General features: G+C 34.6%; 1 protein-coding gene across 1 annotated transcript; it reads right to left on the minus strand.

Annotated features, from left to right (window-relative positions):
• Positions 1 to 14,839: 14,839 nt before the first annotated feature.
• LOC112629397 (olfactory receptor 4K2) lies at positions 14,840 to 15,899 on the minus strand. Its single transcript, XM_025392952.1, has one exon. It carries the CDS (start codon positions 15,872 to 15,874, stop codon positions 14,930 to 14,932), a length of 945 nt encoding a protein of 314 aa, XP_025248737.1. The 5' UTR covers positions 15,875 to 15,899; the 3' UTR covers positions 14,840 to 14,929.
• Between the last annotated feature and the right edge of the window lie 1,566 nt (positions 15,900 to 17,465).

Raw genomic sequence — 17,465 nt, forward strand, 5'->3', positions numbered from 1 at the left:
AGAGTAAGGAATTCAATCAAGTCTTTCCTAACAAAAGTAATGATAAACTGGAAAAAAAGTGATTGGAAACAACTATTTCAGAATCCTGGATATTGACGGTTAAGAACTGAATGTTTATGTCCCCCAACCCCCGCTAACAATCCATATGTTGAAATCCTAACCTCCAATGAGATGGTATTAGGAAGGGCAGACTTTTGGAGATAAATCAGGTCATGAGGGTGGACCCCTCATGGATGGGATCAGTGCCTTTGTAAAAAATACTTTAGAGAGATTTGTAGTTCTCTTTCTGCCATGTAAGGGTATAAAGAGAAGTTGATGGCCTGCAGCCTGAAAGAGGGCACTCACCAGAACCCAACCAGACTGGCAGTCTGATCTCAGGCTTCCAGCCTGCAAAACTATGAGAAACAAATTTCTGTTGCTTATAAACCACCTAGTCTATGGTACTTTGTGATGGCTGCCCAAACTGACATTAAGACAAAAAGAAAGAGAAACCTGTATTTGTGAAAACCTAATGAATATCACATAAGAACAGTAGAAGTATATGGTATTTTAGCTTACAGCTTCTTGCATTATCACTACCCCAACAAACTCCTTCAGCATAATAGTTCCAGCAGAGTGGGGGAAGTGGTGGAAGTCAGCCCCTTTTCTGCCAGAGGTGGCTGATATAATTTAGAGCTGGAAACAGAAAATCACATGCCTAAAATAATAATGACCTTGGTGTCAAAATGTCATGAAATTCAGCATTGGAGTTAGTCTAATATTGATATATTGGATAAAACAAGCAGGAAACTGGCACACTTTGGATGTATGTCTCCACCCAAATCTCATATTGAAATGTAATCCTCAGTGTTAGAGGTGAGTCCTAGAGGGAGGTGATTGGATCATGGGGGTGAATTTCTCATTAATGGCTTAGCACCATTCCTCTTGGTACTGTCCTCGTAATAGTGAGTGAGTTTTCATGAGATCTGATTATTTAAAAGTGTGTGGCACCTCCCTTCTTTCTCTCTTGCTCTTGCTTTTGCCATGTGACATGCAAGCTCCCTTTTAGCCTTCTGCCATGATTGTAAGTTTCTTGAGGCCTCCCAAGAAGCTTAGCAGAAACCAGCATCATGCTATCTGTACAGCCTGCAGAATCTTGAGACAATTAAACCTCTTTTCTTTATAAATTACACAGTATCAGGTATTTCTTTATAGCAATGCAAGAACGAACTAATACATCACCTCTACACATAAAAAAAGAAATTAGCTGGGCATTGTGGTGTATGCCTACAGTTCTGGCTACTTGGGAGGCTGAGATGGGAGAATTGTTTGAGCCCAGGAGGTAAGACTGCTATGAGCCATGATCATTCCACTATACTCCAGCCTGGGCAACAAAGTAAGACTCTGTCTCAAAAATAAAATAAAATACTAGTGGGGAGCTAGGTGCAGTGGCTCATGTGTGTAATCCCAGAAGTTTGGGAAGCTGAAGAGGGTGGATGACTTGAGGCCAAGAGTTCGATACCAGCCTGGTCAACATGGTGAAACCCCATCTCTAATAAGAATACAAAAAAACTAGCCAGGCATGGTGGTGTGCACCTGTAATCCCAGATACTCAGTAGGCTGAGGCACACAGATCACTTGAACCCAGGAGGTAAAGGTTGTAGTGAGCCAAGATCGCTCCTCTGCACTCAGCCTGGGTGACAGAGGGAGACTCTGTCTCAAAATAATAATAATAAATAATAATAATTATAGTGGGGGACTTTAATACCCCACTGAAATCACTAAATAGATTATTGAAGCAGAGAATCAACAAAGAAACTCTAGCCTTAAACTGAACAATATACCAAATGGACCTAATAGACATCTACAGAACATTTTACCCAACAACTGCAGAATATACACTTCTCTTATCTGCACACAGAATACCCTTCGAAATCAACCATGTGCTCAGGCATAATGCAAGTCTCAATAAATTTTTAAAAATTGAGATTATATCCAGTGCCTTCTGGACCACACTGGAATAAAATTAGAAATTAATACCAAAAGTACTCTGAAAACTACACCAGTACATAGAAACTAAAAACATGCTCATGAACAACTTTTGGATAAACAATGAAATTAGGAAAGAAATTATAAAAATTCTTTAAAATAAATGAAATAGAAATGCAATATACTAAAGTCTCTGGGATATAGCAAAGGCAGCACTAGAAGGAAATTTTACAGTGTTAAATGCTTACATCAAAAAGATGGAAAGATCTCAAGTTAACAATAAAATGTTGCACCTCAAGGAACTAGAAAAACAAGAACAAACCAAACCCAAAGTTAGTAGAAGAAAAGATATACCTGAAATCCAAGCAGAAATAAGTGAAATTGAGACAAAACACAATACAATGTAATCAATGAAACAAAAAATTGTTTCTTTGAAAGAATAAACAAAATTGACAGACCACTAACTAGACTAAGAAAAAAAAGAGAAAATTCAAATAAGTACAATCAGAAATGATAAAAATGACATTACAACTGACACCAAAGAAATACAAAAAATAATAAGAGACTACTATGAACACCTCTATGCACACAAACTAGAAACCTAGAAGAAAGGAATTAATGCATATAAACATACACTCTTATTCAACATAGCACTGGCAGTCCTCTCCAGAGCTATCAGGGAAGAAAAAGAAATAAACGCATTCAAATTGGAAAAAAAGGGAGTTAAATTATCTCTGTTTGCTGACGACATGATTGTATAGTTACAAAACCATGAAGACTCCTCTAGAAAATTCCTAGACTTGATAACCAACTTCAGTAGAGTCTCAGGATACAAAATCAATGTACAAAAACTAGTACCATTTCTATACACCAATAATCTTCAAGCTGAAAACCAAATTAAAAACTCAATTACGTTTACAATAGCCACAGGCAAAAATAAAATGCCTAGAAATATATTTAATCAAGGTGGTGAAATATCTCTACAAGGAGAACTACAAAACCCTGATGAAAGAAATTGAAGATGACACAAAAAAATGGAAAAACATTCCATGCTCATGAATTAGAAGAATAGTTATCATTAAAATGACCTCATTACCCAAAGCAATCTACATATTCAATGCAATTCCTATCAAACTACAATGTCATTTTTCACAGAATTAGAAAAAAAAAATCCTAAAATTCATAATAAACCCACACACACACAAAAAAAAAAAAAAAAAAAACCTAAAGAGCCAAAGCAATCCTAAGCAAAAAGTTCTACTTTGGAGGTATTACAGTGTCTGACTTCAAATTATACTACAAGACTATAATAACTACAGAAGGATGGTACTGATACAAAAATAGATAATAGAACAGAATAGAAAACCCAGAAACAAAGTCACGTACCTGTAACCAGCTGTTCTTTAGTAAAGTCAACAAAGACAAACAATGGAGAAAGGACACTCTAGCCAATAAATACTCAATAAATGGTGCTTGGAAAACTGGCTAGCCATATGTGAAAGAACAAAACTAGACCCCTACCTCTCACCATATACAAAAATTATCCCAAGACGGATTAAAGACCTAAATGTAAGACCTGAAACTATAAAATTCTTAGAAGAAAACCTGGAAAAACTATTTTGGACATTGGTCTAAGCAAAGAGTTTGTGATGAAGACCCCAAAAGCAATTGCAATAAAGACAAAAATAAGCAAATGGGACTTAAACAAACTAAAAAGCTTCTGCACAGCAAAAGAAATAATCAACAGAATAGACAGACAACCTACAGAATGGGAAAAAGATATTTATAAATTATGCCTCTAACTAGAGATTTATATCTAGAATCTACCAGGAACTCAAGTGCCTCAACAAGAAAAAGCAAACAAGCTTATGAAAAACTTGGCAAAAGACAGGAATAAACAATTCTCAAAGAAGAAATACAAGTAGCAACAAACACATGAAAAAATGCCCAACATGACTAATTATCAGAGAAATGCAAATTAAAGCCACAAGAGATACCATCTTACACTAGTCAGAATGGCTTTCATTAAAAGTCATAAAACAGATGCTGGTGTGGATGCAGAGAAAAGGGAATGCTCATACACTGTTGGTGTGACTGTAATTTCAATCTCTGTGGAACACAATATGGAGATATCTCAAAGAAATAAAAATAAAACTACCATTCAACCCCGCAATCCAACTACCAGCTGTCTACCCAAAAGAAAAGAAATCATTATATCAAAAATATATTTGCATTCATATGTTTACCGAAGCACTGTTTACAACAATAAAGTCATAGAACCAGCCTAAGTGTCTACCAACAGCTGATGGGATAAAGAAAATGTGATATATACACCATGAATTACTACATAGCCATAAAAAAAGAATAAAATGTCATTTGCAGTAACATGGATGAAGCTGGAGGCCATTATCCTAAGTAACACAGAAGCATAAAAAATATTGCATGTTCTCACTTTTAAGTTGGCACTGAAGAAAGACGGGGAAAACAGACTCTGAGAATTCCAAATGGGGAAATGCAGGGGTAGGTTTGAAAATTACTTACTGGGTACAATATCCAATATTCAGGTGATGGGGACACTAGAAGCCCAAACCCTACCATTACACATGTAATACCTATGTAACAAACAACCACAGGTACCTCCTGAATCTATAATAAAAATATTTTTAAGATTAGAAAAAAAATAAAAAGAAGAGAGATATGACTGGATCAGAAAACAATAATTAAAGGAAAGAATAACAACAATAATTCACCAAATAGAGAATGAAAATAAAGAAATATAATTCATAAATAAACAATAGAGATTCTAAAGAGAAAAAATAAAATACGTGAAATGAAAATTCACTAGAGGGATTTGATACCAAATTTTAGGTGCCATAAGAAAAAATCAGCAAATCTAAAGATGGATCAATAGAAATTATCAAATCTGAAAAAAAACAAGAAAAAAAAGTATGAAGAATAATAAACAGAGCTTCACAGACTGGCAGGACACAATAAAATTATAGCAAAATGACCAAAATGGAAGTCCCAGAAGGACCAAAGAGAAAGGCGCAGAAAAACATGTGATACCTGAAAAACATACCTCAAGACCTCCCAAAATTGATGAACATTAATTTACAGATCCCAAAACCTTAACAAACTTTAAAGAAGATAAACACAAAAAGATCCATACCTATTATAGACTCTCATCCTCAAACTGTTGAAAGACAAAGAGAAAATTGTGAGGTCAGTAAGAGAAAGCCAACACATCAGGATAAAGAAACCTCATTAAAATTAACAAGTGACTTTTCACTGGAAAAGAATGGAGGTTAAAAAACAGTAAGATAGGCCGGGTGCGGTGGCTCAAGCCTGTAATCCCAGCACTTTGGGAGGCCGAGACGGGCGGATTACGAGGTCAGGAGATCGAGATCATCCTGGCTAACACGGTGAAACCCCATCTCTACTAAAAAATACAAAAAAAAAAAAAAAACAAAAAAAAAAAAACTAGCCGGGCAAGGTAGCGGGCGCCTGTAGTCGCAGCTACTCGGGAGGCTGAGGCAGGAGAATGGCGTAAACCCGGGAGGCGGAGCTTGCAGTGAGCTGAGATCCGGCCACTGCACTCCAGCCTGGGCGACGGAGCGAGACTCCGTCTCAAAACAAAACAAAACAAAACAAAACAAAAAAAACAGTAAGATAGCATTACTGAAAGAAAAATATTAGCAATGAAAAAAATCCTTCAAAAATAAAGGTGAAATAAAGATAGTCCTGGATTCAAAGAGAATGATAATCAATTACTAGATCTTCTCTACAAGGAATACTAAAGGAAATTCTTCAAGCTGAAATAAAAAGACACCAGGGAGTAACCTCATTCGACATAAATAATTAAAGAACACGAGTAAAGCTAACTATGTAGGTAAATATTAAATCCTATATAAACAGGCTTTTTTCTTTTCTTCTATAATCTGATTTGAAAATCAACTGTATAAAATAATTATACAGCTTTATTTTCTACTTATAAATATGAGATGTAATGTATGTGACAATATCAGCACAAAGAAGTGGGAGGAAATGAAGATATACTGAAGCAAAGTTTCTATATTTTACTGGAACTAAATTAGTATTAATCTGAAGTAAATTGTGATAAATCAGCATGCAGGTTGTGATCCCTAGAGCCACCACAAAACAAAATAACTGAAAAAATTATAGTTAAAAAAAAAGAAAGAAATTAGAATTGTCACTAGAAAATATCAGCTAGATTGTTCATTAGAAAATATCAACTAGATAAACTTTAGATTTCATATCTAGTTTTTCTTTCAGCCACTACCTTACTAACCCATAAGCAACTTCAGGTGCACCAGCTGCAGAAGCAGCAGCCTTCCATAGGGTTCTCCAGCGATTCTTATTATTGTGTAATGTCTAATTCTTATAATCAATTCCTCATTACATGTCACTCTTAGTGGTTCATCTTTCCTAATCAAATCCTAACAGATATGTGTACTGCATTAAAAAACAAAATTGTCTAAAAACTTTCCTTCTAGCATCTTCACAGGGTTTTGACATTAAGCTTAAGCTACGTCCATAAAGACAGCTGGAGAAAATGTCGTTATATTCTGCTGTTACATTTATGATTTTTCTCATTCTCTTCCTTTATTCCTATTTAGTTATTTTTTTCTAATTTCATATATAGAACACTAAGCTTACTGTGTTTTCTCTTATGTTTTAACTTGCACATTTATGAATAGACATTTTCTTCACAAGTGTTAATATTAAGTCTATTTGTATTACTCAGTTCAAAATGTTAGTTTTAAATTTTATTTTTCCATAAGGTATTGGGGCACAGGTGGTATTTGGTTACATGACTAAGTTATTCAGTAGAGATTTGTGAGAGCCTGGTGCACCTATCACCTGAGCAACATGCACTGCACCATAACTTTTTTTCTTTGTTTTTTTGAGACGGAGTTTCGCTCTGCCGCCAGGCTGGAGTGCAGTGGCATAATCTCGGCTCACTGCAACCTCCGACTCCCTGGTTCAAGTGATTCTCCTGCCTCAGCCTCCTGAGTAGCTGGGATTACAGGCACACACCACCATGCACAACTGATTTTTGTATTTTTAGTAGAGACGGGGTTTCACAATGTTGGCTAGGATGATCTCAATCTCGTGACTTCGTGATCTGTCCACCTCAGCCTCCCAAAGTGCTGGGATTACAGGAGTGACATATTTTTTTGAATTATCTTTTTGACTAATGGATAAAGCATTTTTTTTATTTTCCAAAGGTATAGGGTTTATTTTAGGGGACAGTGGGTGGGTAAGGAAGGACTATTTATCATTTTATTATTTTTATCGCATTGTGATTAATGTCTTCTGTAATTATCGATTTTCTGGTATTTATCAAGACATTATGGCCTATACGTTAATGTGTTTTTGTAAATGTTACATGAGTTTTAAGTGAAACAGACACACAGAAAGACTAGTCTCAACCTTATTTGAGCTACTTCACAATATATTCATAATTTGTTCTTTTCCTTTAAGATAAGAAGTCATTTCATTTTTTGTAGCATAATTGCCTTATGAGTGCAGAAATTTTTCCTCCATGTGTGAAATGTGAGGTGAGGAGGACAGATCCAAAAGGTATCCAGGATACAAATAGGGATTCAAATTTATTTTATTAAAAAAGCAATTGAGCTGCAAGTGAGGTATCTTTCTTTAAAAAACTGGAAAAGTTAAATAAATATGTTGATGATTCAATTACATGTTACTCTTGAAGAACAATTTTATTTAGGTACATTTTAATATACTTAAAGGAAATTTAGAAATTTAAATGTTTTAAAAATCTCTTGAGTGCAATGGAATCCTATTTAATTACTTTAGAGAGACTACTAATATAAATATCAGAAGGGTTATTAATACCTCCCTCCAAAAATTAAAACATCAGTTCCAAACTTCTAATTGTATGGTATGCTAGGGTGAGCGAAGAAAAATACAGTCATTCTTTCAATTTAAGATAGTCAAGAAAATAAAGAAATAGCCAATGAATTTACAGCAAAATTGACTTTGAAACATTTATGTTTCAAAGAAACTTGCTAACATGCTGAAATTCAGAGAATAGGGTCTTCAAGACTTCCTGAGGAATATAGTAGAGAACAAACTTCAGCCAACAAAAATGGTTACAGATATCAACTATAAGCTTCAGCCTTGAGCAACAGCAGTACTGTCATTCCCAAAAGAGATACAGCAAGATATCAAGATATTTTGGATGAAAAAATATAACATCATCTGTCATTTGTCTTGCAAAAAGTATCAAACTACATATGATTATGCCACTGGATAGGCATTTTGCAGAAAATACAGGGACAGAAGTACACGTTGAACAGTACCATGAGCATGCAATCAGCATATTTCAGACTCTGGGAGACCCTACATGGTAAATAACTCAGGCTTTTCAAAAGATAAATTATACACAAATGGAAGAGAGAGTGATAGTGAGACTTGTGGGCTACAAGAAAAGGAAACAAAGTTGATGAGGCTAAGTTTGAGTGTGGATGGATGTATATTTGAGTGTGTGTGTATATATATATATATTTTTTTTCATGAAACTGAAAAGAAATGCAAAGAATGTATTAAGTCAGGGTAATGGTTAATTTTGGAAGGAGAGAGTTGTCATGGAGATGAACAAATATGAGGACTTCAGGAGTGGCTGACAAAGTTCTATTTTGTGACTTGAGATGTGATTATAATGGTGTTTGCCTTATAATATTTCATTAAGCTAAACATGTTTGTGTATTTTTCTTTTTTTTTTTTTTTTTTTTTTTTTTTTACAATTGGTATTTTTTATTGAATTGAGAGACATGGAAATTACTGTCACTTCTTCCTTAGCAGCTTCTCACACCCCCTTTTATTTCCTGATCATTCAAACTTAAGATTTCTAAGCTGGATTTGGATTAATTTCTTTTAAAAGATGAACGGACATAATCAACAGAGAATTTGCCACCTCTCTCTACATCATATATGCCAGGGGGTTCCAGTCTCTGTGTTTCTTTTTTTTTTTTTTTTTTTTTTTTTTTTTTTTTTTTTTTTTTTTTTTTAATTTATTTATTATTATTATACTGTAAGTTGTAGGGTACATGTGCATAACGTGCAGGTTTGTTACATATGTATACTTGTGCCTTGTTGGTGTGCTGCACCCATCAACTCGTCATTTACATCAGGTATAACTCCCAATGCAATCCCTCCCCCCGCCCCCCTCCCCATGATAGGCCCCGGTGTGTGATGTTCCCCTTCCCGAGTCCAAGTGATCTCATTGTTCAGTTCCCACCTATGAGTGAGAACATGCGGTGTTTGGTTTTCTTTTTCTTTACCTTGCTTTTACACTACAATAAAAGGGTTATAATTTAAAACAATTGAAGTAATGTATATTGATTGATTGATGGAGTCTCCCTCCAATCCACCCTTTATTAGCATGTTTTCTGTTGCATAAGAATCTTGAAATCTATAAATTGATTTTTAAGCCAAGTTTCTCTATGCAAAGTAGATTCCACCAATTAGATGCACCAAATGAGCTTTAGAAAGCGCAAGTGAGGCAGAGACATCTACTGATATAATTGCTGCTGGTGAGCAAGATGATGATGAGATGTGAGGGAAAGCAACTGTGGCAGCCATAACTGTGTCCAGTGACTATTCACTACCTTCAAGAGTGTTGAGGGTGATGGAGTGGCAATGACACCAAGGCTTTTTGCCTTTTGCCCTTACGTCACATTACTGGGGTAATGTGCTCTGGAACACAATAACTCCAGTAGCAGCCTCTAATGCATGTTCCTGTAAGTCTTTGAATTATTCAGAAGCATTTAATACATTGTATTAATTCTGCTTAATTTACCCAATGGTTTCTATTTTCTTAACTGTAGGACAATCAATGTAAGTATACTCAAACAAGAAGAAAAAATTTAGATATAATTATATTATCATATAAAATCAAATTACTAATTAAATTTCTATTTCTAGTCTCAAGCTAAAAAAAAAAAAAAAACTCTCCTTTAAATTTTCTTTAACAGGTGAGGAGTGAGCAAAAGGAGAAAAATCTAGCTTTTGTTGACGGCTTCAGATTCCTAGTACAGTTAAAACGTAAAGAAAAATAGATAGGCGAATTAACAATGGTCTTGCATTGAGTAGTCATAAAAAAGCTAACGGGGAAAAAAACCCGGAGCCTCCAGTCCGAGAACATTTTTTAATTTAAAAAATAGGTATAAATCTCCTTATATTGGCAGTGTAAATTATCGGAGTAAAAAATAAAAATGAAAGTATAATATCTTAGTACATACTACATATTGGAATTTATTTGTTTGTTTTACAAAAATCAGACAGAAAAAATAAACATGTCAATTGAGTTATATTAGCAACAATACAGACAGAATACATCAATCAATGATCCCAGTCACATTTTCAATCTCATTTGAGTGTTGGTCCTACATACTCCGGAATAATTTGTGCATATTTACCTCATAGGTGTAACCAAGAGCACTAAAAATAATTCCAAACAACAAAGTGTAACAGAAACTTATAAACTGAAAAACTATCAAGTTGCTTAGTGGATTTCATTGGCATCTGAGAGCACATGCATGAAGTTCACATGAATTAGATTTCCCTGGCTGTTTTCTTCTCACCGTTTTTCAATTGGCACACACATCCGAAAATCATGGAAAATCATATCAGGGAAATAATAGGGGGATAAGAGGATTACTCCAACTCTCTCAACAATTTACTTTAACTGAGTTGTTTAAAAACTCACGTGTAGAGAAGAGATTCACTGGTAGTTTTTTAAATTTGAAAATACTTCCCTAAAGAGTCTGGATATGCACAAATAATAGAATTTTACCAAGAACTTCTATATAGTAACATAATCCAGTGATCACATTATCCTAAGCCCTTATCAATGCAGAAAAATACTTCACATAAGACAATTCATATAATATGAAACTTTACCTATCTACTAATCTATCCATCTGCCTATCTCTTCACTTTAATAATATGAGTCAAACATCATTCTTATTCTGACAACAATTGTAATGTAAATTCATCCTAAAATCAATAAACCAATTTAATATTTATTCATTGTAAGGAAGCAATAGCATAATGATTAAACAACAACTTGATACTTCTCTTGATTAATGACAATTGTGAATTGACAGAAAAACAAGTTTCCAGAAGCTTTAACTAATGTACGAACCAATGTAATTTTCTAGTGGAAGTTACTTTCAATTTTTCAAATTAATACTGACACACATATACAGACATGAACATTTACACACACATATACAGACATGAATATTTAAAACATATAAATAAAAATTTACCTTTTAAATTAAACAAGTCAATTGTTAGCTCAAGAGACTATCACATCCCATAAACAAAGTTATCACCCAGAATGTTACAATAACTAACATTTTTTGACAACTATATGCTTTATATCATTTACTTCTTTTATGCCTCAAATAACTCTGTGGTGTAGAGACCACTATTACCTCCTTTAACGGATGTAGAAACTGAAGCTAAGAGGCATTAAGTATTTAGCTTAAGTTTACACCACTAGCAGTAGAAGTAGTATTAAACACTGGTTTAAAAAAAAAAAAAAAAAAGAGAAAGAAAGAAACCAGAGTCTAAGACTTTTAAAACTACACATTAGATACTTCAGAGCCTTTTAAAGCAGGGGTGTCCAATCTTTTGGCTTCTCTGGGCCACATTGGAAGAATTGTCTTGGACCATACATAAAATACACTGACACTAAGGATAGCTGATGAACTTTTTAAAAAAATCACAAGAAAATCTCATAATGTTTTAAGAAAGGTTACAAATTTATGTTGGGCTGAATTTAAAGCCATCTCTGGGGCCGCATGCAACCTGCAGGCCATGGGGTTGGACAAGCTAGGCCTAAACCTTATACAGTTCGAGGACACCTGTTTCAGGGAAAAAAAAAAAAAATCAAAATAACTAATAAAAGGTTGTTAGGTTCCATTCTAGGGCCTTGGAGGAAATCCATGCAAAGGAGGAGTTCTAAAACTTAAGCTTTACTAGCTTTATGGTAAATCCACCGTCATTATACCATATAGTATTCTAAAGTTTTCTTAAGCATTTTTAGAAACAAACATAATTTGTAGTTTTTATTGCTATTACATATATCCCGTTCCTTCACAAATTAAAATTTACACTTTATCTGTTTTTATCTATACCTGATTTTTAACAGTTTTTCCATCCTCATTCAATTATTGTCAAGCTTCATGGCTTCCTAAACACATAGAGGAAGATGAAGTTGCTTGTCAACATGGTCTTATTATAAATGCTCCAGAACTCCCTCCGTTGTGTTATTGTGGATGGTGCAGATCACTTAAAATTATACTTGTCAGCTTATCTTGTATTCTCTGCAGAACATCACCTCTGTCTCTGGAAACTCTGGTGGCAGCTGGCACCATCTTTATTATTGCTTAACGAGTCCATGGCCATGTCACTAGTTATCCTTGGTAAAAGAGTGTCAGTATCGGCCGGGCGCGGGGGCTCACGCCTGTAATCCCAGCACTTTGGGAGGCCGAGGCAGGCGGATCACGAGGTCAGGAGATCGAGACCATCCTGGCTAACATGGTGAAACCCTGTCTCTACCAAAAATACAAAAATTAACTGGGCGTGGTGGTGGGGGCCTGTAGTCCCAGCTACTTGGGAGGCTGAGACAGGAGACTGGCCTGAACCTGGGAGGCAGAGCTTGCAGTGAGTCTAGATCTTGCCACTGCACCCCAGCCTGGGTGACAGAGCAAGACTTCGAAAAAACAAAAAAGAGTGTCAGCATCTTGTCTAAGTGATATGTCGATAAAACCATCCACCATGAGTCCTAAAGTCCTAAGATTTTTAAGTGTTTATATCACGTGCAGAGGTACCATGAATATTGACTCCTCACACTAAGCCACCAAGAAATGTGGTAGATAGTTCCATGTACATATGGAAGTCCTCCAACGGCTTTCTGTAATCCTTTTTATTATCAGCTACAGAATTTTACTATCAATCCAACTTCTTAATCTCATTATTGACTTGCCTTATACAGTTGTCTGCTGATCAGCTACACGTTGGAGGGCATTTTGGCAAATGTTCTTGAGTTTTAGAATTCTCCACAAAAGCACCGAAAATCAATAGCATCTCTTCCAAAAGATTCCACAGTTTTATATTGCAAAAAGCAACACAGCTTTGAAAATATTCCCCGGACAAATAAATATATCAAGTAAAAGAATTATTTCTAGCATTTTAAAACACCAGCTAAAACATTCTACATGAACAAAGTCCTTGAATCTGAACATATCTGTACATATAACTGCAACCAAGAGAAAGTTCACACTCCAAACCTAAACTGGCCTAATTGTATCCCTATTTAAAATAGAATTATGCTAATTTTCTGCTTACATAAGCATGTTTTATGTTAATACTGTAGACATTATTATTTAATAATTTCAAAACTGCTCAGGCTTTAAACACAATATCACAGACCTTCAAGCTGTTAGTTTGTTCTTTATTTGGTTAGTATGTTAACGAAGAAATAAAACACAAACTGATGAAGAAAAAATACATTCCTTTTATAACTTGGCTTAAAATGAACATCTCAGAATTTTCTATTTTAATTATCTTTCGTAAATGATAATAAATGCATTTCATTTGTGTTCTCCATTTACTCAATCATACCACAAAATAACAACTTGATATTATCAAATACTGTGGTTGCAACATATCTTTCCCTTTGTGGATACATGTTGGATCATATATAAGACACTATATTTTATCAATATCATTTAGAAAATTCTAAATAACAGTTAACTCATGAATGTTTGCCATCATTTAAAGATGATTTGCAAAGCAGAGTATACAGAATTATTATTACTCTTTCAATACTTGCGATTCCAGTAAGTACCAGCAGGTGACAGTAATACTTTGTATACATTAAAGCTAATATTAACCCTACCAGGCTTATTTAAAATAGTAACAAAATCTATTTGTGTACTAAAACTTACTTATTACATTGACAATGTCTTACTAAATGCAGATTCATTATTTTTACATCCAACTATTTCAAGAAAAAAACAACCAAAATGCAAAGTAATATCACACTTTAAAATGAAAGCGTGAACCCTCCATAAATTCAACTATTATAAGCTGTGTCTCTTAACTTAATTGTAGTTTTAACTCCTTAGGAATTAAGCAACCATAGTGTCTGTACAAAACAAAGTGTACTGATCTGCGACTCATTTCATATTCTCTGATTTGCAGAATTCTCCAGCCTCTCTACTCATTCTGCATTATCAGAAAGAAATATATGACTGTATTGCTTTGATGATGAATAAAAGTGGTTGGTAAAGATTGCTACACTTACAGCATTTTTATGGACGTCATTAACATTCGTAATAAAATATATCTAGAGTTATATTTTATTAAAGAAAAATAGAAGATATCACAAATTGGTTTAAATGTTAAGTAGGAGTGGCTTGGGAAAGTATGTGGAAAATCATTGCTTCTCTGTCAGAGGCTAAGATCGTATAGCAGTATGGAGTTCCTAAGGATTATAGGAATCTTGCTACTTGTCATACTTTAGGAGCATCTCACTGAGTGACTCAGTTGCTAACTGTGTGTAATTGTCATAATCTCCTAGTTCTGCTTTAATCTGTATTTCTTCTCCTCATTCCTTGGTCTTCTTTTCCAGTTAATTGATTATTGATATTGAATGTCCTAACTGGAACTATCGCTCCTGACATTTTTATAGTCTTTGTTTCTAGAATAAATTGTTTTCATTAACTTGCTTTTCTGAAATTCCAAATGTTTTTTGAACACATTCACAATCATGAGAATAGTTTCAAAATACACTGAACTTGAGCCCTCACAAATTCTTGGCAATTACAGTTTGATAAGAACCCTCTAGAACGAAGAGCCTAACACAGCATTGTGACTAATGTTCTGTGTCAGAAAACTATGATGGCATTGCCTTATTAAAATTTAGAAACCTATTTTTCAGTTTCCTTATGGCTATCTTTACTTCTTGATTCCTCAAAGTATAAATTATTGGGTTCAGAATAGGAGTAAAGATGGTATAAAACACAGACAGGATCTTGTCTGTGAGAAAGTTGCTTAGTGGCCACATGTAGATGAAGATGCATGGCCCAAAGAACAAGAAGACAACGATGAAATGAGCTGTACAAGTAGAGAGGGCCTTAGATGATCCTCGGGAAGAATGATGCTTCACAGTAACCAGGACAATAACATATGAATGAAATAAAACAATAAAGCAGGACAATGCAATTATGCCACTTGTTGAGATCATAAAGAGGCCCAGAACATAAGTATCCACACAAGCCAATTGGAACACCACAGGAAGGTCACAGAAAAAGCTGTCTACCTCATTGGGACCACAGAATGGTAACGTGAGGGCAAATATGACCTGACTCATTGAATGCATGATTCCCACAATCCAGGAAGCCACCACGAGAGCAACACACACCTGAGGACTAATGATTGAAGCATAGTGCAGGGGCTTGCATATTGCAATATACCTATCGAAGGACATGGCCATGAGTAAGATGATCTCGGTGCCAGTGAAAAGGTGGAGAAAGAATATCTGGGTAAGGCAGCCATCGAAAGAGATGGTTTTGTGACCTGTTAGGTAATCTGTAATCATCTTTGGGGTGGCAAAAGAAGCAAGAGACATATCAATGATTGAAAGATTGGTAAGCAGGAAATACATAGGGGAGTGTAGGTGAGGGTCCACTATAACTGTGATGACTATGAGGCTGTTACCCACCATTGTTGCCACATAAAACAATGAAAACACCATAAAGAAAAACATCTGTAGTTCCCAGGAATTACAGAGCCCCAGCAAAACAAATTCAAACATGGTAGACTTATTGGCCACATCCATTGCCTTGATTCATAGGTAGAAGCCTGTAACAAAAAAAGAGAGAGAGAGAGAAAAGTCAGATTCAATGGAAGCAAAAGATTCATTTCCAATAATCTACTTTCAGAAATTTTATCTTCTCTAAAAACCTTGACTATTCTATCCATCCTTCTCATTTGGTATATTGTTTTGAATGGAAATTATGGAATATTAGAGCTTATAGCAAAATATTCCTTAATTCATAGGAATTGAAAAGAACACTTTCTTTTCTGATACTAAATGGCAATCCAACCAAGATAATATCATTCTGAACAGACCTCCTACCTATTTGTCTATCTATTCATCTATGTAATCCTAACGATAACAGTAAGCATTTACTTTATGCTTATAATGTGTGAAATACACATACACATATATGTTTAGTCATTTGGAATTTGTCCATAAAGACATCCTTACTGACAAAAACATATAATAATTATATCACACATAAGGGCTCCTAAGCACATTATAGTGAAGTTTCAACGGACAGTTGTAGAGCTTTTGTAAATTTCCAGAGATGAACCGTTAAAGTATTCCCAGATAAAGTTTCCTGTTTGAAACTCAAAAGAAATACATTGAAAGTCAGTTTTGCTGATATTCATCCGAGAAAGAAGACTAATTTATTATAATACAGTAATGTGGACAAAGGAAAGGCATTTAACTTCTTCTGGTCCTTTCTTTTTAATTAAAATATGAATGTGTTCCTTACAAATATTTATAATTCTATTATTTAAAAGTTTATATCCTAAAGGATATATAACAACATTTTCATGGGAAAGTACTCAAAAATCAATCTCTTTCATTTCACCTCTGTATGAATTCTTCTCCTGTAAATGTCAACATACATAAACTGTTGTATTGATCTAAGCTTCATGGAATAGGGATTAGGAAATGGGAATGGGAAGGGCAAACATTTAAAATATTTCAGCAGAACCCATTTGAAAACACTTTTACTTACCAGATCTATAGCAGAACCAGAGCTTTAGATTACTCAGTGTTAAGTAGGCTTCTGATAGAGCATAGAAGGGAATTTTAAATATAAATAAATGACCTAGTTGAATCATTAGTTGTGTACCAGCTGTGGATAAAATGGATGTTGTAGGGACTTGGGAATTGAACAAGAAATCATCTTGCAATGGGATTTATTAAACAACAAAGATGGCATTATCGAGTTCACAAAGGAAAGACGTTTCAAGAATCTTGTGGGAATTTACAATGGTTGTTTTCACCTGGACCTGAGAGATTCAGGGACTAGACATTGGGAAAGTCCTAATTTCAAAAAGCAACAGGAAATATCAAGTCAACTAATTCTGATAAGGACTCTTGGTTCTCTAATGCTATATTAGAAGCAATGGAGAACAAAATCTAAACATTTGCCTCTGCTTCAAGTAATTTAGAGTTATTTGGCAATATTAAGCACCTATAAATAAAACAATTGGTGAAAAATACCACCAAATAAACCTAGTGTTCAGTCAATTCTCAGAGACCATGGATGAACTAGATCTTAGTTAAACAACAACAACAAAAAAAAAAAAAAACTGGTAATGTGCAGAATCAATCAAGCAAGTGTTCTTGC

This window comes from Theropithecus gelada, chromosome 7b, assembly GCF_003255815.1.
Source record: "Theropithecus gelada isolate Dixy chromosome 7b, Tgel_1.0, whole genome shotgun sequence".
In the NCBI taxonomy this organism is placed as follows: domain Eukaryota; kingdom Metazoa; phylum Chordata; class Mammalia; order Primates; family Cercopithecidae; genus Theropithecus; species Theropithecus gelada.